Genomic DNA, 23,823 nt, shown 5'->3' with positions numbered 1-23,823 from the left:
TTTTTTTTTTTTTTTTTTGTCTTTTAATCTAATAAAAGGAGATATTAGTAAATAAAATGTAGAAAAGCAGTCATCTATGAAAAAATAAAGCAAAATTTCATAACAATTATTGGAGAATAACAGTAGTTAATATGCTGTGTATCATAATCTTAAAAGAACAGCTAAAATATCACTTAGAGTACGGGTTACAGACAAAAAGCTCTTATAGGGAAGAAACAAAAGTATAAATCTTTCTCTTCAGTGAACTGAGAAACTAATAGTATAAATGTCACAAATTAGCATATATATTAAAATATTTCTGAGACAACAGAATAGATAATTTCTGGAATTATTTGGACTTCTCCCTACTTCCATTGTGTGTATCTTTGAGATAGATTTTCATATAAGAGAAACCATGGGATATTTAAGTGTGTATCTCACTTCACTTAACATTATGTTCTCAAGTTGCATCCATTTGCCTATGAATGTATCATAAACGTGGTTTCCTTGTGGTGGAGTAGTACTTTATTGTACCACAGTGAATACAGTGAATAAATGTATAAATACCACATTTTCTTTATACACTCATCTGTTGATGGACATATATGCTGTTTCCAAGATCTCACTCTTATAAATTGTGCTACGTGGCTATGCATGTATTACTGTAACATCATAATTTTGACTGGTTTGGAAAGATACTAAGGGATAGCTAGGTCAAATGGAATTTCTATTTATAGTATTTTGAGGGATCTCCACACTAATTTCCATAGTAGTTGTACTAGTTTACATTTTTACCAACAATATGGAAGAGTTCCTTTTTTCTCCGTGTCCTTGCCAGAATTTGTTACTATATATTTTTTTGATGATAACCTTTTTTTCTGGAGTAAGTACCATGTAGTTTTAATTTACATTTCTCTAATGGCCAACAATGTTGAACATTTTTCATGCATTTAATAGCCATTGATACTTCTTTTTCTGGTGTATGTCTATTCATTTCAGCTGCCCATTTTTTAATTAGACCTTTTATTTTGGAAGTTCTAATTTTTTGAGTTGTTGTCCACCATCCATTCATGATAAAAACTCCGAAAAAATAGATATAGAAGGACCTTGACTCAATCTGGTAACAGCCATTTATGATCAGTCTATTACCAACATTATATCAAATGGGGAAAAACTGAAAGCTTTCTCTCAGGAATAAGACAGGGTTGTTTATTATCACCACTTCTATCCATTATAGTCATTAGCCAGAGCAGTCAGGCAAGAGAAATAAAAGGGAATACATATAGAAAGAGATGAATTCAAAGTATTTGAATAAATTCCACCTGAAAGACAGAATTAACAGCCAAGTTCAGCAATATAGCAGGATACAGAATAAACAAAAATTCATAGCATTCCTACATGCTAATAATGTACTCACTGAAAAAGAAATTAGGAATACAGTACCATTCACAACAATGTCAAGAAAGTTAAATACTTAGAAATTAACCTAAGTAAGGAAATGGAAGACCTGTACAGTAAAAATTACATCACTCTGCAAAAGGCAATTTAAGAGAACATCAGAAAGTGGAATGATATCTCCTGTTCCTGGATAGGCAGAACCAAAATAATCAAAATGCCATGATTCCAAAACTGATTCATAGATGCAGCATAACCCCAATTGAAATACCAACAGCATTTCTCACACGTCTTAGAGAGAATAGTCCTAAAATTCATATGGAAGTAGAAGAGACCTGGAATAACAAAATCAATCCTGGGTAACAAAAGCAAATCACAATTCCAGATTTTAAGTTATACTACAAAGCTACAGTGTTTAGAACAAGATGGTACTGGCAAAACACAGGCATGTGGATCGGTGGAACAGAATAGAGGAAGCAGAAACAACTCCAGACACATTCAGCTATTTGATGTTTGACAAGGGCCAAAAATACACACTACAGGAAAGATAACGTCTGTAATAATGGTGCTTGGAAAATTGGATATCCACATGCAGAAGATTTGAGTTTAGACCCATATATCTCACCATGTACTAAACTAAAGTCAAAATAGGTCAGAGATTTAAATGTTAAAATAGAGAAACAATCTGCTGGAAGATAAAACAGGTAAAACTCTTGAAGACATAGGTGTAGGCAAGGACTTTTTGAACAGAAGCCCAATGGCACAAGAAATAGTACCAAGAGTCAACAATAGGTTCATATCAGATTAAAAAGCTTCCTCACCACAAAGGAAACAACCCACAGAGTGAAGAGACAACTTACAGAATGGGAAAAATATTTTGGCAGCTATTCCTTGGACAGAGGACTAACATCTAGTATGAGAGTTGCTTTGTCTCCAGAGAACCAGAACACAGTCTGATACCAAGTAGCTCTGTTCTTAAGAAGCTCTGAAGATAATTTTTTTGCTACCTGAATAAATTTTAAAGTAAGACAAAAGGTGGAAAGATCTAGCCTGTTTATAAAAGAGAACATTAAAAAAGAGTGATCAATTGGTCTCTCATCTAGTTGGAGAATATTTTTTCAAAATATTAAAGGTGTCAGCAAGTGTGTGGTGAAACTGACACTGGGGGAGTACACCAAAGGGATCTGCAAAGACATTTGGTAATATGTCTTGTGAACCTTACAGTTATTGATGACTTTAGACTGCTTAACTCCAATTACAGGATGTTTTCTTATGGAAATGATATAATCATAGATTGCAGACATTTATCTGTGAGGGTGTTCATTATGGTATTGATTGTAACTGCTATCTACCAGAAACAAATAATAGTAAAAAGTTTAAAGTATTCAACAACCATATGATAGAATATAAGCAGCTATTTTAAAATCATGTATTTGAAGAATATTTTAATGGCAAAAATGTTAACACAGCAAGGATAAAAGTAGGTTACAAACCTATTTACAAATATGAAAATAGTTAACTATCACATATTATCTTTGGGCAAAGGGATAGTTTTTCTTTATCATTGTATATTTTCCCAAATTTGTATGATAAATGTGTTATGCTTTGTAGTAAAAAAAAGTTCTGTTTTAGGAAAGAAGATTCTAGGTCAAAGAATGTGGTTATATTCATTAAATTCAGATATTTTAATGTTTAAAATCCAATTTTGTAATAGTGTTATAAGTAAGTTACACTACCATTTCATTTCAGCAAGTGAATGGATAAGTTGTATAGCTTGCCAAGAAATTATTGACTTAAAAAGGGGAGAAAACCCTCTGTGGGTGATAACTCATTTCTGTGGTAGTGACAAAGAAACCACTAATTTTCTGAATCAGTAGGCAATGAGCTGGAAATATCTAAGGATATTTAATTTACTACACAGTGTACCACCTGTTTTTTTTTTATAGTGCCTATATTTTACAAGAGATGAAAACTTAAAATGTCTTATAGTATATTTTTAAATATCAGTTTAAGTTCTATGTTTAGAAAAAGACTTAATAACCGGTGAAAATCAGTACCAGATTGCTTTAATTTGAGGAGAGCCTTTTCCTGATCAGCATTCTGAATGAGATGTGACTGTTCAGATGGGTTTTTCGGCTTTTATTTAAACTTAAATATTGATGTTCAGATTGATCAAGATACTGTATGAAGTGTTGAATATGCTTATGAAAGATTGAACCTTTGTATTTTATTTTACAGTGTAGCTCTTGCAATATATTATCACATCAAAAACAGGTATGTGGATGATTAATTTGTGCTAAAAACACACATCATATTCTGTTGTGCTTATTTTTTTTCCTATTATTTTCTAGTTGCCTCAGACTTTGACTTTTATCTTCTTAACTCATATTTTCATAGAATTTCTAATGATAGTGTAATTTATTAAAACTTCCAGGTATGTATTCTGAATCAGAGGACACTAAATGGGTGTTTGTGGTTGAAATCAGCAGAACAGAATAAAACTTCTTGATAATGTTAAGCTTCCTCTTCATTCCTTATTTTCTCTTTAATTTGTGTAAACACTTTTATAATGTGGTATTTTAAAATTTTACCCTGTGCAACTTTAATATGAAAAACATTAAATTTATAGTTTAAATTCATTCAAGAAAATTTTGGTAATCCATTACACATAAACTGTTTTAATGTATTCAAAGCTCTCTCTTGATACAAAGTGTATTTGGGAATGATTTGGTAAATTTAAAAAGTCAGTAAAAGCAAGGAATTAAAAAAAATTACCTCAGACATGTTATTTCAACACAAAACATGTAAGAATACATTTATTTGCCTTTCTCTTTTTTTCTAAACTCAATATAAACTCCTTTGCTTCAGGCCTGGGATATTAAGCCACTTGTATAATTTGTCCTTTCTAGATGCTTCTCCACACACACCAGTAGTGAGAAAACTTAGACATTTGCAAAATACTAACTGTAGGCTCTTTCAGGTTGTGACCATGCTTACTCTACAGAAAAGTTATTTTTAGTCATTTCCTTTGATTGGATTTTCCAGAACATCCTCTTAATTTTCATAAGAACAAAGGCACTCTTACTTACTATAGTCATATTTTATTGAGTTACTGTGATATTTTGTGTTTATATGTGTGAACATAAGTACAACTGGTGTGTTTTAGTTTGGGAATAAGCAGAGCCACCACCTATGGATCATGGATCTCACCCATGGTTCATACCACCTGTAGGCTGTTCACAGACACTGAATTAGGAGTCAGTGAAGAGGAGGTCAGCAACGGAGCTCTCAGCACAGTGTTCTGGGAAAGCACAAATACCTGAAACAAACACCTAAAAAGGGACTTTGTGGGATGATTTCTTTTATATTGTGTTTGTAATTGTGCTTGAAATTCCTGAATATAAGTACATATGCATGCTATAGCCTTGGTGCCCTTAAACTAGAAAAACAGTGAAAATACAGACTTTGTCTTTTCCTAACTTCTGTGGTAGAAGTTCAAACTTTTTAAAAATTTAAGCTTAAACTAATAAGATTCATACCAGTAGTGAAACACAGCTGTGTGCTTACCACTCGTTCCCCCACCACATATATTAATGGGTATTGAACTCAGAGCCTTTGCACTGAGCTTCATCTTCAGCTCAGAGCGCAGACAGTGACAGCTGCACTGTAAACCATCCTGTGCCTTTCCAGCCCGGTGACCACTAGCCATGCTATCATAGGCTTGTAAGTTACTAAATGAAGCCTTTTTACTCTCACCCCTTGTTTTGCAGTTAAAGTTTGTGAAACTCTTAATTAATTGAATAATCAAGCTGCTGTGAACATTCCAAACTGATCTCCAGGATCATTCTTAAGCTCAGACTTCTTCTGTGTCAGCTACCTTGTTTTAATTTATGCAGATCTATTAGCATTTGCCTAGAAGTAGTATGTTAAAAGAAGGTTAAGTCTTTTGCTTAGATTTAGTTCATATGAAAACTTGAAAAATTAAAATCTAGATTTTTGCTTAATTAAAACTACATGTTTTGGTTCATAATGTTTATTTTAGCCCTGTCCAGCCTATGGACTGTGTGCAGTCCTGACAGCAAGTGATACGCCCCTCAAGATTATAAACTTGCTCATTATTGTTTTTTTTTTTTTTTTTTTTTTAATTTAAGCAGCATTTTCCATGCTTACTTTGCACAGTGCTTGAGTCTGGACTATTGTAATACTCACTTTTCCATTGCTGAGACAAAATACCCAACGCCTGCAACTTAAAAAGAGGAGAGGTTTATTTTGGCTCATTGGATTCAGCTGGCTTCAAGGCAGAAATGGCATGGTGAAAAGGCTTGTCAGAGAAAAGCCGCTCACTCCATGGCAGTCAGGAAGCAGAGAGAGAAAGGAGGAGCCAGGATGAGAACATAACCATTCCAAGTCACACCCCAGCCATCTACCCCATTTAACCAGGCTCCACCTCCGAACTGTGGAGTTTTGGGGACATATTTAGATTTAAACTGTAACAGTGTAGTTGATAAGGGAAGTCTGTACAGAGGAGGGTACACTGTAGTGCTAGCCCTACCTCCTGTGCCCAGCATTGAAACTCACAGGTACATCAGTATTACATATGTATGTATGACATGGCAAGTAAACACAGCAATTACCAATAACAGTGTGCAGGTGAAGACAGGAGTTTGTTAGTAAGCAGACATGTAAATGTTCTATTTTTAAACTGGGCTTATGTTATTTTGTTTTAATGTTAAAATATTAAAAAATAAAGTTTTGTTACTTACATATATTACCTATGTCACATATTTTATATAAGGCCCAAGACAGCTCCTCTATAGCCGGTGCAGCTCAGGCAAGCCAAAAAGTTGAACATCTACACTTTATTCCTTGAACTCTTCACAGCTGTTAAAATATTGTGCCCAAGAAAGACAAGTCATTATTTACCAATAACCACTATCTCTTAAATTTAGCACTATTTATCTCTTGAAATAAAGTTTTCAAATGTCGTTAACATCAGCATTTTACATATGCATTGTATTTTTCCTTACATTTTGAATGATACTCATTGCTGCGAAGGATAAACTCCCATTTTTTATTTTCCTCTTCCTCCCAGGGACCCAGATGGAAGGATGCTCTTAGATATTTTTGATGAAAACCTTCACCCTCTTTCGGTAATCTTCTCTTTGTGTCATGAGAATATTTAATTTTCTTTTGCTCCTCTTGGGTGTCTAGTTATATGACAATATTTCCTTCCCCAGAAATCCGAAGTGCCACCAGATTATGACAAACACAATCCAGAACAGAAGCAGATTTACCGGTTTGTTCGGACACTGTTCAGTGCTGCGCAGCTGACTGCTGAGTGTGCCATTGTCACCCTGGTGAGTACATTGGGGTTTCTCCTGTTGTTCACCAGAGTAGAGGCATAGAGTGTCTTCACCAGAGAACCCTGGGGAAGCTGTGGCCTAAGAGTCATGGTTTCTTTTCTTCTGGGAGAACAGAGTATGTGTATTTGAAAAGAGACTGTTCCACAGTCCTCACCTAAAGTCATTTGTGAAATCATGTTCAGCAAGTAAATATTGGAATATCAGAACCAGGTAAGTAAAGCCGTTGGGCTAAGAGAGGTTAAGAAGGGCCAAGACTACCCTTTATTAACATTTGGTTTCCACTTGTTCATTCCTTACAGTGATGTTAATGACATTAGTGAGATATGATGAATACATAGCGTACTATACGACCACTTGTGTAGAGAGGAATGTATGTATTGCAGGCCTGTGATTTATCATTTTTATGTAATATGTCTGTAAGATACTCAGACATGGACGCAGTCTGCATTTTAAAGCTTACGACAAAAAAACCGGAAAATTTGTCTCTAGGTTTTACAACTGGACTATTTAGGGCGGATCTCCTTTGAGAATAGGTTGAACAGTGGAACCCATTGCCCATGACCTTTTATAGTCTGTGTAACTCAGGAAATTAGGTTTGCTGTACGTGAGCTCTTCTGGAGATCAGAATACCCTCCCCTGTAGTTTACTTAAAGAAGTAATCATTGTGTAAAATGATTACAGGCAACCTGGGCACTCTTGTGTCCCTTCCACATGAAAAGCTTTGTGCCTTTAGGTTAGTTCTACAGTAAACATGTTTGCTTTTGCATTTGTCTGCTCATCTATTTGTTTATTCTTTTGCTCTGAACTTGCAGACTAAAGGGCAAACAGATGTTCAAGTCATCATTTGGTGATTTAGAATAATTAAAGGTTCTAAGGTTATAATTGAGAACTTAGTGTTTCCCAAAAGGATTTCAGGTTCTTGCAGAAACATACAGCAAAGCAACATGTTTGAGATTTTTATGTAGGGAGATGAGTCTGGAGGGAATCTGTGCATGAAGGACGGCAGAAGATGTGTGAAAAGAAACCACTGATGAGAGTAGTACTCAAGTTCATTCCATGAAAAAAGATTGATTTCAAAACTGCTGTAGTGGAAGGTGGTGGGGACATTTTTCTTTTAACCTTAATTCCTGTGGAAAGTAAGACCCAGCTCTGACCTAACAGTCCTTATTGCTTACATTTACTGGAGTGAAGAGGTTGGTGATCCGGGGAGACAAGGCTAATGATTAAATCCCTGCTGTTCACTAAGTTTCTCTAGTCTAGAAAGAACATGTACAGTGCATCTTACATCATCCTCTGATGGCATCACTGCTGACAGAAAGATCGACTGCTTCCTGTCTTTGGGGTAGCATTTTTTTTGTGAGTAATTTAATAACGGAAGTCTTCACCTGCCCCATCGGGATATTTATTGGTTGTTATTAGAGGAGAGCAGCTCTGGAGACCTTTTGTGCTGGCTTAGCGCTGCAGGCCTACACTCTGGCTGCTGCTTGCCTTTGGGAGAGGCAGCCTGCCTGCTGTGGGCAGAAGTCCGGCAGAGTATGCTGTAAGTGAGACCTGTTGGCATTGTTTTCCTCTCTCATGTTCTAAGAGGTGGAAGAACTCATTCGGGGTGAATCTGGTCTAGAGTTTCCAGACACGCCTCCCTCCCGCACATATGTTTGGCAGCTCTCCTGGCCTGCTGTGGAGAAGGGGCTGCGGTTATTTGTGGCCTTGCTGCTGGTAAAGAACAAGGCTGCAGCTGCTTTTGAACACCCAGAGTCTAACCCAAAGCAGGTATTTTACAGATTAAAGGACTTTGTTTTAAAAGAGTAACATTCAACTAGTATCACAGTATTTTTTTTTTAGCCTTGTAAAATATGCTTAAAGCTCTCTTGCTATGGACATATAGGGAAATTCAATGGGGAGTGAGGTAATTGAATTGCTGAGTCATGTTTTCACACAAGATACTTTGTAGGCTTCCCAGCAGCAGCTGAGAAGCCAGGTCCATTGTGGTGAGATGGGCAAGCTACAGCACCCCAGTACCATGAACAGACACCCATTTCAGTCCCATGTGGTACTTGGGTAACAAAAGAAAGTTCACCTCCTGTCTGAGCCAGGGAGTTTTGCAAGGAGGAGGAGCCCATATAGAGGCCAGAACAAGAGGATGTTTTTTGGAAAGTCCAGAAGTGTCCATTGTGCTCAAGAACTGAAGTACTCAGACTGTCCTAAGAGCAATCATTGGTTCCTCTCTCCTGGTGTGTGTGGGGAGCACTTTATTTTCCTCTGTTCTCCCCTGTAGTTCTGGAGCATTGATTTGTAGAGGGACTATTATTGCTCAGATTAGAGGTGGCGGGGAAGTCATTGTCTGAACTCTGATTCTACATCACTTGCATTTAAGCCCTACACTGGCTGACTGGAAGAGGTTAGTTCTCATTTTGTAGATGGGGTGAATTTTGATTGACTCTGTTCTTTTGGGTCAAATTTTCCCTTGTAGATCAGGTAGTTGTAATGGTTGATACATTGTATCAACTTGAGAAGTTCAGAAGTTTAATGAAGGTTATCAGCAGGAGGCCAGGATCCTTACTTGTAAACATCCTCATCCTGTGCAAGAGTCCTGCATGAAGATGGTACCCCGGCCCTAGGGGGTGGTACCCTGCTTACAATATAAGGGAGGAAAAGAGGCTTGCTCCCAACCTTTTGCTCTTGCTGCCTTTGCTCTTGCTGCTTTTGCTGTCTTCTGCCACCTTGAACTGTTGCCCCTGTGCCTTGAAAACCCTTCCTTGGAGCCAGCTGATTATGGACTGAAACCTCCACAGAGTGAGCTAAATGGACCCTTCCTTCCTTAATTTTGAGTGTTGGATATTTTGTCTCAGCAAGAGAGAAGTAACCAAGACAGTCGTCATGACTGACTTGCCAGGAGTCTTGTTGTCAGCCTTTGTTTTTCTTACTTTGTGCTCTTGTCAGTTTCAAATCGTGCAGTACTTCCTCATCTTCTCATGGAGAAGTGTGAAGAAGGCCTTCTTCACCTCCACTCAGCTGCTACCACTCTTTCCACTGCCATGCTGCTCCTGCCCTCTGGCCCATTTAACACAGGGCACACATTCCTGCTTCAAGAATATTACACTCATCCCTCTGCCTGCCATGCATGTGCTCCCTGACTCCCTGCGGCCTTTAGGTCTTTGCTTAAAATGGCACACCCATGGGTATTTTCCCTGACAGCAGTATTTTAAATGGAAACTCCCTCCTTCCTGCCACATTCCATCTTGTAATTTCTTCTTTTTCTCTGTAATACTTAACACCTGTTAACATTCTTGAATTTAAGTCATTTATCTTATTTTTTGTCTATAAGCTCCATGAGTAAGGGGGTTTTTTTTTGGTGAGGGGGGGCATCTGCCTCAGTGCAATATGACCAGCATCTGGAACACAGCCTGGCACATACACTTAATGAATATTTATTGAGTATGGAACATGGTACTAACTTCCTGCATGCCATGGGGTTGATGTACCTCACATTTTGACTGAAATATGAGGAGCATGCAGTACCTACTTATTATCATTATTTTCTGTTACAGTACTGTGGTGGCTTGGTTCATGAACACTTTCGTTTGCAAACAATTTAGTTTACAAACAGAAGCGTTTGGCAAAATACTGTTTCTGTTACTGAACTCTGTATCAGGTGATGAAGATGACTGCCGCTGTCTTTCTCGCACAAACAGGAATGTAGTCATCTTCTCCAGAATCATGGAATAAATTAAGTTCTTGAGGTACCACTGTAATTTTGTAACCTTGAGCGCGTACTCTGCTGTTCCATTGCTTATTAAAGTAAGCTTTCTGAGGGCACAGTAACGAAGACTTTATCTTTGGGGACATCATAATCTTGTTACACACAAAAGTGATTCTGCCTGCAGTAATGGGAGATGGGAGGAAGAAGAGATTAGTAATTGCTGAGAGGGAATCAGGCAGAAGGTAAAGAAGACAAGCAGGTGGTAGAGTGAGAACTAAGCAGTAAAGAGGTGATGTATTCTCCTCTTAAAATTCTTTCTATGGTTTTATTAGTAAGTTAGCTTCTTGTTGTTAGGACGAAATGCCTGTGAAGCACAGCTTAAAAGAGGAACAAAGAATTTTGGTTTGCAGTATCGGTTTTTGGCTGGTCCATTGCTGTGAGCCTGAGGTGAGGCCCCCAGAAGATCACAGTGGAGAAAATCTGGTCACCCCTAGTATCCAGGAAACAGAAAGAGAGCAAGCCCAAGCCTGGCCTGCTTCCCCCTCCCCTTTTGTTAAATCTAGGCCCCCACCCTATTTGACAGTGCTAAGTTCAGGGTGGTCTCCCTCATCCCTTTGCTGTCCTACATGCTAACCATGTCTGGAAACACTTAGATACACCCAGATGTGTGCTTTAGTAATGTCCTAGGCACGTCTCAATCCAGTCAAGATTAGCCATTAGAATCTAGATTTGTTTCAAGTAGCATAATGTTCATTTGAAGGGAATGCTTTTGCAGAGGTGCTTAGTATATTGTATAACCATCACTGCAGCTGAATTTCAGAGTATATTCATCACCCTGGAAAGAAATCCTTTACCCTTTGGCATTTATGTTTATTCCCAACCCGTACCTCAGGCCTGGGCAATCAGTAATACACTTTCTGCCTCATTAGAGTTGTTTATTCTGGATATCTCATGTAAATGGAATCATGTTATGATCATTTGTGACTGGCTTCTTTTACTTAGTATGTTTTCAAGGTCATCTACATTGTAAAATATATAGTATTTCATTCTTTTTGCCGCTAAACATTTCACTATATGGGTGTATACTATGTAGCCTTTCATGAGTTGATAAACATTGAGGTTGTTTACACTTTTTAGCTCCTGTAGATAATGTTTATATGAACATCTGTGTTTTGTGGGGGTATGTGTTTTCATTTCTTAGAACATACATATCTAGGAATAGTATTGCATGGTCATAAGTAACTGTGTTCACGACTTTGAGGAATAGACTGACTATTCTCTGAAGTGACTGCACCATTTTATATTTTCATTGGCAGTATTACAAGATTTCTAATTTTCCATATCATATCAAGTGTTTTTCAGCGCTTGTTATTTGTCTTTTTACTTTAGCCAATAATTTGGTTCTCAAAGAAAAGTGGCAAAATTTTGTTTTTTGCTTGCAAACTCTACATCGGGTAACCGACAGAACCACAGTGATCTTTCCCGCACGAACATAAAATGGCTATCTTTTTCCAAAACCATGGAACAAATAAAGTTTGTGAACTGAGATACCGTTGTAAAGTGTTGTTTCACTGTAGTTTTGATATATATTTCACTAGTGCTTAATGATACTGAGATTTTTTTGCATTTGTATATTTTCTTTGGAGAGATGCTTATTCAAATTATTTGCCGATTTACAGTTGGGTTTATCTTTTTGTTGAGTTATAAGTGTGCCTTCTATGTTCTGTGACTCATACCTTTTTTCAGATATGTGACTCATAACTATTTTGTACTTTTCTTTCTAGTTATTATTGCACTTTTATAGTGATGTCTTACAGCATAGGTTTTTATTTTCATGAAGCCTAACCTTTTTTTCTTTTGTTACTTGTAATTTTGATGTTTCTGGTCATGATGATTTATCCCTATATTCTCTTTCAGGAATTTTATAATTTTAGCTCTTACATTTGGTTCTTCCATTTTGAGCTGAATTTTGTGAAGTAGAGTTCCAAATTCATTGTTTTGCTCTTGGATATATGCATTTGATACTTTCTCCCATTAAACTGTCTTGTCACTCTTGTCAGGAATCACTTAATAGTAATATGAAAGTTTATTTCAAGGCTTTTAATTTTATTCCACTGATCTTTATATACTCTATACCCTTAAATCAAGACCATCTCTTTGTCTTGATTACCATAAATTTGTAGTTCTTTAGACTCTGTGAGTCTTCCAGCTGTGTTTTTTCTTCGTCCTTGTTTTCACTCTTTTGTGACCCTTGTATTGCTATATGAATTTTAGAACTTGCTTGTTGATACCTGGGGAAGAAGGCTGGGATTTGGATAGGGATTATATCAGACACTTGAAGAGTATTGTAGTCTCAGCAATAGTAAGACTTCCAGTCCATAAACATGTTTTTTCCATTTATTCAGACTTTCTTTAATTCTTTTGACAACATTCTATACTCTTCAGTGTACAGATCTTACCCATCATTTGTTAAATTTATTCCTAGATACTTCAATTTACTTTCATGCTGTTGTAAGTTAAATTGTCTTTTTAATTTCATTTTCAGTGCTGTATTGCTACTGTATAGGAATGCAATTGATAGAAATTGATCTTGTATCCTCTCATAGCGCCGAACTTATTTATTAGTTCTGGTAGTTTTTAACTAGTTTTAAAAAATTTTATATACACGAGATCATGTCATCTACAGATGCAGTTTTACTGCTTCCTTTCCAGCTTACATGCCATTTCTTTTTCCACACTTAGCTGTCCTGATTAGTGCCTCCAGTACAGTGTTGAAAAGAAGTGCCAAGAGTGCACTTTCTTGTCTTGTTATTTGTCTTAAGGGAAACTTTCCATAGTAAATCTCATGTTAGTTGTGAATTTTTCATCGATGCTGTTTACCGAATTGGGAGTGTTCACTTCTGTTCCTCATTTTGTGGTAGAGTCTGTCAAGTGCTTTTTCTGTATCTGCTGAAATCATTTGGCCTTTATTCAATTACTATATTAAATCAACCTTCTATTCTTGGGATAAATTCCACTTGGCTATATTTCATTCTCTATTCTTTAGAAGAAAGTCACTATGCATAAGTAGCATATTTAGGCTTTTTTACCTCCCTAAATGATATATTGCTCTTAAGAAGAGTTTTGTGTTTTGTTTAGGGCTTTTTTTTTTTTTTATATGTTGATGGACTTAGTTTGCTAGTATTTTATTCAGAATTTTCTTGTGATGTCTTTGGTTTTGGTATTACTGGCCTTATACAATGAATTGAGATCTGTTGCTTCCGCATGTTCCTTCCACATGTTTTGTTTTTTAAGGGCATTTGTGAAGGGTTTAATGTTAATTCTTAAAGTTTGATACAATTTACCATTAAAGCCGTCTTGGCCAGGATTTTCTCTTTTGGAAGTTTTTTCATTCCCAGTTCAGTCTCTTCATCTGTTTGTTAAAAGTCTATACAGGTTAATGAGTTAATGCACTGATACATTGGTCTATTATTATTAATTAAACTCTATGCTTTCTTTACATGCAGTGATACATTGGTCTGTTATTATTAATTAAACTCTATGCTTTCTATACATTTCTTAGTTTTTATGTATCACTTTGCTGTTTTAGGAAAAGGACCCCACTGGACACCACTGCAAATTTAGTTATCTTGTCTCCTCAGGTTCCTCTTGGCTGTGACAATTTCTCAGACTTCCTTTGTCTTTGAGAATCTTGACACTTTTGAAGTATACTGGTCATGTGCTTTATAGAATGGCCCTCAATGGAGACTAGTCTGACTTTTCTTTCATAATTAGAAAGACAGCCAGAGAGAGGGAAAGAGAGTATCATTTTTTGATGAAAATAACAGAGATGAGTACCATTTTCATCACATCACATCAAAAGTATGTACTATCAGCATAACTTATCACTGTTGTAATAATCTTGGTCACCTGGCTGGGATATTTGTTAGATTTCTTTGATGCAAACTTAACTCCTTTTCATGCTGGGTTCTTTAGAAGAAAGACACTATGCATAAATAGCAGAGTTAGGCTTTTTTACCTCCCTAAGTGATATATTCCTCTTAAGAAGAGTTTTGTGTTTTGTTTTAGATATTGAGATTTGAACCTAGGGCTTTCACACTTAGCTATATCCACAGCTTTTGTGGATTTTTTTTTGTGTGTGTTTGTTTGGTTTGGTTTTTGTTTTGTTTTGAGATGGTCTCATTAAGTCACTCACTTCTCCAGCCTGGGCTCAAACTTGTGATGTGTGCCTCAGCCTCCTAAATGCCAGGATTACATATATGTGCCACCATGCCTAAGCAAGAGTACTTTTTATATCAGTGATACATATGCCCAGTGCGTGGATTTCCAGGATCCAGTCTTCGCTGCATGCCATTTGGCCCCTGGGTTACAGTGCCTTTCAAAACCCTTCTCCAAGGCTGGTGCTCTAGTGAAGTGACTGTGAAATCAGTTTATTCTGGCCTTCAAAGACTATCTTTTTGGGTTAATGAAATTGTTTCTCAGGAATTCAGAAGATGGTATTTAAATAGCATTTATCAGTGACAAGTCCAAATATTACATTCAGACGTTTTTCCAACTACTAGTGAATAAGAAGTGTGGTTATTCATGACCAGTTATGTAACTTCAGTGATAGGGAGTTTAAGACTTACTGTATTTCTGTGAATTTATTAAAGTCAAAAGCAGGTGCAGGGATGAGATTAAATTATCATTCAATGGGGCTGGGGATTTAGCTCAGCGGCAAAAGCGCCTGCCTTGCATGCGCAAGGCCGTGAGTTCGGTTCCCGGTACCGGAGAAAAACCAAAAAAAAAAAAAAAAAAAAAAATTAAAAAAATAAATTATCATTCAAAATTCAGAAGAGTCCAAGGCAGTGGTTTTTAGTACTTTTTGACTCAGCTCAAAGTAAAAAATACAGATTACAGCCATTTTAATGTACACTCCTTTTGAAGATTTCACAAACTAATAATTTCTAGATCTGAGACTTTTTTTTAATCTACTCTTTTGTATTTCATCTTTTAAAATGCTGTTCATAGTCTTGTATATTTTTGAAAGACCTCACTAACAGGTTACAACCTATCATTTATAAATTACTGTGTATTGGGAGTCCTCATGACTCCTCTTAACTCATTTACTCGCAGGACTCACCAAGTTCAGCATGTATGTAGAACCCTGACTTATGACAGTAAAGGGACAAAAGCAAAATCAGCACTTGGAGGATGCAAAAGGGACCTCTCGAGGGAACCTAGTGCACGCTTTCAAGTGTCTTTTTCAGTGGAGTCAGACAGCATGTACTTCAGCCCTCGGCAGTGAGGTGTGAAGGTATTTATAAAGTGTGGTCTCCCGGCAAAGCCCATTGGAGACTCGGTACTCAAGGTTTTTATTGAGGGCTGGTCACGTGAAACACTCTACCTATCACTCATTGAAATTCTCAGCTCCCAAGAGGGAAGCAAATGGTTTAGGCACAGTGAGCAATTTGTATCCATACTAGGAATAGTGGGGACCCTCCGGAAATCAGCGTCTCCATAAGTTGGCCAGGACCAGCCTTGCAAGTAGAATTTTTCTAAGATGCAGTCTCAGGCCTGCTATGTTTGCTCTTTCCTGCTCACTCTGCTGTTCTGTTCTTTTTCTTCTGCTGGTATGTCTTTAGGTAGATGATTGGAACCACTTTTGGGCCTCACAGATCTGCTCTTACTGAGCAAAGGGCAGAGAGAGTTATTCCTGATGACAAATGCGAAATGAATGTGCCAGAATGTTTGTGGTGGGGGAGGGGAGTTGCACATGGACCCTTAGTAATGTTTGGAGTGTGCTTAGTGGCCAGTCTATTGCATGTAGAAATGTGGGGCTGGGGCCCTGCAGTGGAAGAGTAGAAACGGGCTTATTTATCAAAGTTCTCAAGATTTTTTAATAGAAGCTCTAAGTCAAATCAAACCTGTGGCTTACCAGTCTTGCTTTAAGCAGTATGGAGAGAGCATCAAAGGTTTTTGGACAAGTTGCCACAACAAAGTACCACAAACGGTATGGCTTTAAAACATGGAAGTTTAGCTGGGAGTGGTGGCATGTGCCTGTAGTTCCAGCTACTTGGAAGGCTGAGCTCTCTCCTCAGTTGAATCCAGGAGTTGTGCCAGTCTGGGCAACACTGCTAAAAAAAATGAAAAAATGGGACAAAGAAAGGAAGAGTACAACCACTGTGGAAATCAGTGTGGAGATTCCTCAAAAAACAAGGATTAGAGGTCCTATTCCACCCAGCTGTTCCCCTTCTGGGTATTTTCCCAGAAAAACTGAAAACATCATACCACAGCAGTATATGTGCACGCATGTTCATGGGAGCACAATTTGTCATCTCAGAAACAACCCAAATGCCCATCAATTGAGGAATAGATAAAAAAGATGTGATTTCTTTATACAGTGGAGTATTACTCAACTATAAAGAAAGATAAACTCGAGGCTTTTAGTGGTAAATGGATACGACTAGCGACCATACTAATAAGTGAAATAAATCAGACTTGCATGTATTAAGTCCTAGTCTAAGAACTTGAAAGAGTAAATAAAATCCAAAAGTTATAGTAGATATTGTGAAAGGGAAAGAAACTGCTTAAAAGGAAAGAACACCTGAGATGAAGGAAAAGAGAAAAGAAAGAAGAGAAATATGATAGCTGAGATAATTGTACTATTAATTTCTGTTGCTTTATTGAAAAGGAACAGTTAATACTTAATTTTTTTGATCAGTTTTGCATGCCTGTATCTGGTAATCTGAACACCTACTTTGAAAATAACTATATGCATTATAACAACCATTTCCTATCATCTTTTTTTTTAATTTTAAGAAATGAAGAAGTTAACAAACAGACATCCTTTTACAAAATAGCATAAGAACAATACAAACAAAACAGTTACAGACAAAGTTGTAGGAAATTAACAATGGTTATTGTAGTATTGATATATTCAAAGTGCTTTCTCAAGAAAACAAATAGAGACATATAAGATTGATCAAATAAGTAATCATTAACTGTTCCTTTCTGTAGCGCAATAGAAGACAGTAGTACAACTATGTTACCTATACTGTATATACATACATACATACATACATAATTTCCCCTTCTTTCTCTTGTCTTTTCCCACAACCCAGTTGCCCTTTACTTTTGAACATTTTCCTTTCATTTTGCAATGTCTATCATACCACCTCGTTTTTACTCACTCTTTCAGGTCTTACACTAGTGAGATAATATGATTCTTACATGTGCAGGTCTAATTTATTTTACTTATGAGTATGGTCTGTAGTTGTGACCATTTACTTATAAAAGCCTCGAGTTTATCTTTCTTTATAGCTGAGTAATATTCCATTATATAAAAGTACCACAGTTTTTTTATCCAATCCTCAGTGGATGGACATTTGGGTTGCTTTCACAGTTTAGCAATTACAAATTGTGCTGCTATGAACATGGGTGCACATATATCACTGTGATATGATGTTTTCAGATCTTCTGGGAAAATACCCAGAAGGGGAATAGCTGGGTTGAATGGGACCTCTAGACCTAGTTTCCTGAGGAATCTCCACACTGATTTCCACAGTGGTTTCACCAGTCTGCATTCCCAACAGCAGTGGAGAAGAGTTCCTGTTTCTCCACAGCCTCGCCAGCATTTGTTGTTGGTTGATTTCTTAATGATAGCCATTCTTATTGGGGTGAGATGAAATCTCAATGTTTTAATTTGCACTTCTCAAATGACTAATGATGTTGAACACTTTCTCATGTATTTATTTACCATTTGTATTTGTTTATGTGAAAAGTGTGTATTCATCTCAGCTACCCATTTTTGGATTGGGTCTTTGAATCTGGGGGAGCTGATGTTTTTTAATTTTTTATATGTTCTAGATAGAAGCCCTTTGTCTGAGGGACAGCCAGCTAAAATTTTTTCCCAATTTGTGGGTTTTCTCTTTGGTGGTGATTTCTTTAGATGTGCAGAAACATTTCAGTAGGATGAGATCCCAGTTGTTCTTTGAATTATTTCACAGGCAGTTTGGTTTTTGTTCTTGAATTCTCTGCCTACCCCTATGTCTTCAAAGTTTTTACCTACTTTCTCTTCCAATGGATTTAATGTTTCTGTTTTAATATTGAGGTATATGATCCATTTTGACTTGAGTTTGGTGCATGGTGATAGACTTGGGTCTATTTTCAGTCTTTGGCAGGTAGCAAGCCAATTTTTCCAGCACTATTTATTAACGAGGCTATCATTCTACCAGCGAGTTTGTTTGGCCCCTTTATCAAAGATGAGGTTGGCTGAGTGTGTTTGTGGTTGTGTCTGTGTCTTCTAGTCTGTTCTGTTGATCCTCAGGTCTGCTTTTTAGCCAGTACCAGGTTGATTTTATTACACTAGCTTTGTAGTATAATTTCAAGTCAGGGATTGTGATTCCACCTGATTTGTCCTTGTTGCCCAGGATTGCTTTTGCTATTCTGGGTCTCTTCCAGCTCCAGATGAATTTAGGGAATATTTTCTCTAGATCTGTGAGGTATGCTAATGGTATTTTAATGGGAATTGCATTGAATCTGTACAACAATTTTGGTAGTATGGCCATTTTCACAATGTTGGGTCTTCCTATCCATGAGCAAGGAATATTTTTCCATTTACTGAAATCCTCTTAGATCTCCCTTTTCAGAATACTGTAGTTTCCATTGAAGAGATCTTTTCCTTCTTTTGTTAGATTGATTCCTAAATATTTCAATTTCTTGGATGCTATTGTGAAAGGTATGGTTTCCTTAGTTTCTCTGTCACTCTGTTTGTTGTTTGTGTATAGGAATGCTGTTGATTTTTGGGTGTTGACTTTGTATCCATCTACACTGCTGAATTTGTTGATTAATTCAAGGAGTCTTGTGGAGTTTTGGGGGTATTCCATGTAAAGTGTCATGTCATCTGCAAATAGTGATAGCTTTACTTCTTCCTTTCCTGTCCTCATTCCTTTTGTTTCTCTCTCTTATCTAATGGTTCGAGAACTATGTTGAACAGGAGTGGTGACAGCGGACATCCTTGTCTTGTTCCCAATTTTAAAGTAAAAACTTTCAGTTTTTGTCCATTTAGTATGATGTTGGCTGTTGGTTTGTCATAGATGGCTTTGATCAGGTTGAGGTAAAGACCATCTGTTCCTATTTTCTGTAGAGTTTTTATCATGAATGCACGTTGGACTTTGTCAGAAGCTTTTTCTGCATCTACTGAGATGATCATATGGTTTTTGTCTTTGACTCTATTAATATGGTGTATAGCATTTATTATTTTGGGAATATTGAACCAGCTGTGCATTTCTGGAATGAATCCGACTTGGTCGTGGTGTATGATTTTCTTGATGATTTGCTGCATTCTGTGTGCTAGTATTTTATTGAGTATCTTTGCATCTATATTCATTAGGGAGATTGAGCTGTACTTCTCTTTCTTGGTTGGGTCTTTCTCTGTTTTTGGTATCAGTATAATACTTGCCTCCAGAAATGAGTTAGGGAGAATTGCTTCCTTTTCAGTTTCATGGAAGAGTTTGAGAAGTGTTGGTATTAGATTGTCTCTGAATTACTTGTAAAATTCTACTGTGAATCCATCAGGGCCTGGGCTTTTCTTTGTCGATAAGTTTTAAATCACATTTTCAATCTCATTAATTGATATTGGGTTGTCTAGGATTTTTATGTCTTCTTGACTCAACTTTGGTAATTCATACATATCTAGGAATCTGTCCATTTCTTCTGAGTTTTCTATCCTGTGGGAGTAAAGATTTTCAAAGTAGGTATTAATGATCTTCTGAATTTCTGCAAAATCTGTAGTAGTTTCATCCTTTTCATTCCTTATTGCATCAATTTGAGTTCTTTCCTTTCTTTTTTTGATAAGGTTGGCTAGGGGTTTATCAATTTTGTTTATTCTTTCAAAGAACCAACTCTTCGATTCATTTATTTTTTGTAGGGTTTTCTTCGTCTCAGTTGCATTAATTTATCCCCTGATCTTTATATTCTCCTCCCTTCTTTGGGCTTTGAGTTTGACTTGTTCTTCTTTTTCTAAAAGTTTGAGGTGCAGCGTTAGGCTATTTATTTGTTCTCTTTCTGTTTTCCTTATGTGTGAGTTCACCGCTATAAATTTCCCTCTGAGGACTGCTTTCATTGCATCCCACAGATTCCGGTAAGTTGTATTACCATTTTCATTTGTAGGTGTTTCTTGATTTCTTCTGTGACCTATTGGTTGTTCAGGAGGTTGTTGTTTAATTTCCAAGTGTTTATGGAGTTTTTGGAGTTCCTTTTGTCATTAATTTCCAATTTCATTGCACTGTGATCAGATAATATGCATAGGATAATTTCATTGCTTTTGCATTTTGGTAGGTATGCTCTATGGGCTAGAATGTGGTCTGTTTTAGAGAATGTCCTATGTGCAACTGCAAAAAATGTGTATTCTGATGCGGTAGGGTGAACACTCTGTATACTTCTAAGTCCATTTGTTCACAGCTTTGGTTCAGATCTCTTATTTCCTTGCTGATTTTTTGGACTGTTGTATGTCTGGGTGTAGTTTTATTTTGGTTATGGTTAGTTGGAGTTCTCTATGCCTCATTTACCTGTATGTCAGGTTCTGTTTCCATGCTTGGGAAATTTTCTGCTATTATTTCTGCAAATATTTTTTTTATGTCATTTGTGTTGCCTCCTGCTGTTTCATTGACTCCTATCAGTCCTACATTACTCCTCTTTGCTTCATCATGCAGCTGTTGAATTGATTTTTCCTGGTACCTTGTTGATTTTAAGAGATCCTTTCACGATTGCTAGCTGCCATGCTGTCTTCAAAATCTGAAACTGTCTGTGGCATCATTCAAGTGGTTTGGGCAGCTTTCAGTGGAAGCTTTGATTTCCTGGATATTTCTTTGAATCTGCTTCATGCCTTCTAATTCATTTCTGTATTTTTCATTTAATGTTTCTGTCCATTGCCTATGTTCATCTATTTTTTTGTACGTTTCTTCTTTAAATGTGCTGAGCAGTTCTTTCATTATTATTTTTTCTTTCTTTCTCTCATTATTATTGTCATTTCATTTTTTCCTGAGAGATTATTTCTGATCTGATCTCTTGTATGGCCTGATGGAGTTGTTTCTTCACTTCCATTGCAATCATTTCAGCAATTTCAGGCATATGTTTGCCAAGTTCTCCTATGTCGATGCCTCCTGGACTTGTTCTGAGAGGGGTGGAGTTCTGAGATTGCATTTTAGTCCTTCCTCTTGTCATGTTTGATTTTGGTGGTAGAGTGCTCAGTCCCTTTCCTCCCTGTCAGCTCAGAAAGGCCACTGACCTCCCTAATTTTCCTGGTGGTCAGACTTGCCCCTCAGTGGCTGCTGTGGTGTGCTGAAGTTGGGGTTCTTCCAGCAGATGATGAAGTTTATCAAGTTCTCCCAGGTCTCAAATGCCAATCACAATGTTGTCAGGTCACAGACAATCTGATCCAGTGTCCCCTATCAGCTCAGGGCATGAGTATGAACCAGAAGTGGTCTGCACTGGTGGCGTGATCACAGACTACTTGGTCCTGTGACTCCAGGGAGTTCAGGGTGAAGGTGGAGCCCAGACACGGACAGCAGGGTCTGCAGTTTGTGGACTGCCTGATTCTGTGTCTGCAAGCCTTTCACCGTGAGCACAGGAGCTAGAGGTGGGCTGTGCTGGCAGTGATAACAGACCGCCTGTTTCTGTGCTCCCGCTCAGACTCAAACCCTGGAACCCAGACATGAATTGTGGCTTCAGCATTTTCGTGGACTGTCTGCTCTGGGGCTTCATGTGTCACTGGGCACATGCAGGGCTGCCTCTTGCAAGCCCTGGAGTAGTTAGCGGGTTTGCGGGTCCCTTGAGACAGTCTCCTGTGTGTCTAGGGCACACGGAGGGCGGAGACACAGACTGCAATGTCAGCAGTGTTCTGGGACACCTGCTTTGTTCCCAGGAAGTAGATGGGGGTGCTACCTGGTTCTCATGGAGTTCAGCTGTGAACTATGGTGTGAGCAGATCGTGGGCCTCCTGATTCTGTCCTGCAGATGCTGGTCGCAGAGGCACGGCCAGGCAGGGAGGGTGCAGGAGGGCAATGGTAGCCACCAGTGTCCTCCCACCAGCTCAAGCCAGGATCCGAGGCTCCTCCTAGGAGCTGCTGCCAGCTGAACCCTGGCCTCCAGAGGCACCAAGAGAGAAAAATGGGTAGCTCATGTAGAAAACAACCACACCACCACTCATTCATAATCCAGCAGCTTTTAACCTTTTTTTTTTTTTTTTTAACGGGGACTTGAACTCCGGACCTTGCACTTGCCAGGCAGGCACTTGTGCCACTGAGCTGTATCCCCAGCCCTCCTATCATCTTGTTTTCAAATTCTGTATAGTTTTTAAACTTTTTATTCTCTATAAAATAAGAAGAAAAAATAAAGAAGTAAGAAAGAGGAAGGAAGGGAAAGGAATTTATTGTGTCTCAGTTCTGGAGACTAGCTGTCTAAAATAAAGATGCAGGCAGGGATGTTTCATTCTGGGGACTACAGTGGGAAGATCTGTTCCAGGCCTCCTGGGTTCCCTAGGTGCCCATTTTTGTACGTGGATGATGTCTTCCTGTGCTTATCATATCTGTCTCCTAGAAATACCTCAGCCCTTTATGATTAAAGTCCACCTGATAGCTTTAGGACCTCATATTAATTTGATCAGCTCTGCAAGGACTTTATCTCGAAATAAAGTCACAGTCTTGAGTATTGGGGTTTAGAAATTCAGTCTCTGAATTCTTTAGGGAACGTATTTCACTAAATTACCTAACAGCAGAACAGGATATTGATGGATTCATGCATATATTCTATGAAGATCTTAGCAGACATACCAGGAACTTAATGATTTATATTCATAATGTAAGTGCATAGTTCAGGCTTTTGGAAAATCTTACAGCATCAAATACTAAATGAGTTTAAATGTGAAAGGTACAGAAATTTTGTTAACAGGAAGTTTTAATTATTCTTTTAAAATAACATTTGCCACAAAAGTAGCAATTCATAGAGCTTTGTTGAATGCTGAGAGTTTGGATAATTATTCTCATACCCCAAAATAGTACCCCTTATGAGGTGTGGCTACTTGGAGTTAGGGTACACTTGGGAGTGATCTGACGCTACTAACACTTCTTACAAAGTTTTGACCCTATACTCTTGACCTAAGCCTCACTGGAACATGCTATAATCAGCTAAACCACACAGCTGTAAGACAACAAGGTTAAAACCCAGAAGGAAATTGTACCTTGCATGGATGTAGACAATTAACTAACCTAGCATAATTCTTTAAAATCAGACAGGAATAATTTCAGCATCATTTGAATTTTGTTTATGGACTTGAGTTTCCAAGAGTTTGCATTTTATCCCTGTACTCCAAATGCCCTCTAACAGTTTTGTAATGTATAATCAAAGG

At 37.6% G+C, this 23,823-nt stretch overlaps 1 protein-coding gene across 1 annotated transcript in view; it reads left to right on the top strand.

The window, feature by feature from the left end:
• Ccny (cyclin Y) overlaps positions 1-23,823 on the top strand; it is a gene marked incomplete at its 5' end in the record, with an annotated part of 151,019 nt that overhangs the window by 108,664 nt on the left and 18,532 nt on the right. Inside the window, 2 exon segments of the mRNA XM_005398158.2 lie at positions 6,467-6,524; positions 6,612-6,731. Coding sequence (XP_005398215.1) covers positions 6,467-6,524; positions 6,612-6,731 — 178 coding nt within the window.

This window comes from Chinchilla lanigera, unplaced genomic scaffold (assembly GCF_000276665.1).
Source record: "Chinchilla lanigera isolate Chin_1 unplaced genomic scaffold, ChiLan1.0 scaffold00061, whole genome shotgun sequence".
NCBI lineage: Eukaryota > Metazoa > Chordata > Mammalia > Rodentia > Chinchillidae > Chinchilla > Chinchilla lanigera.
The sequence above is the reverse complement of the archived record's forward strand: the minus strand, read 5'-3'. Positions and strand labels throughout refer to the sequence as shown.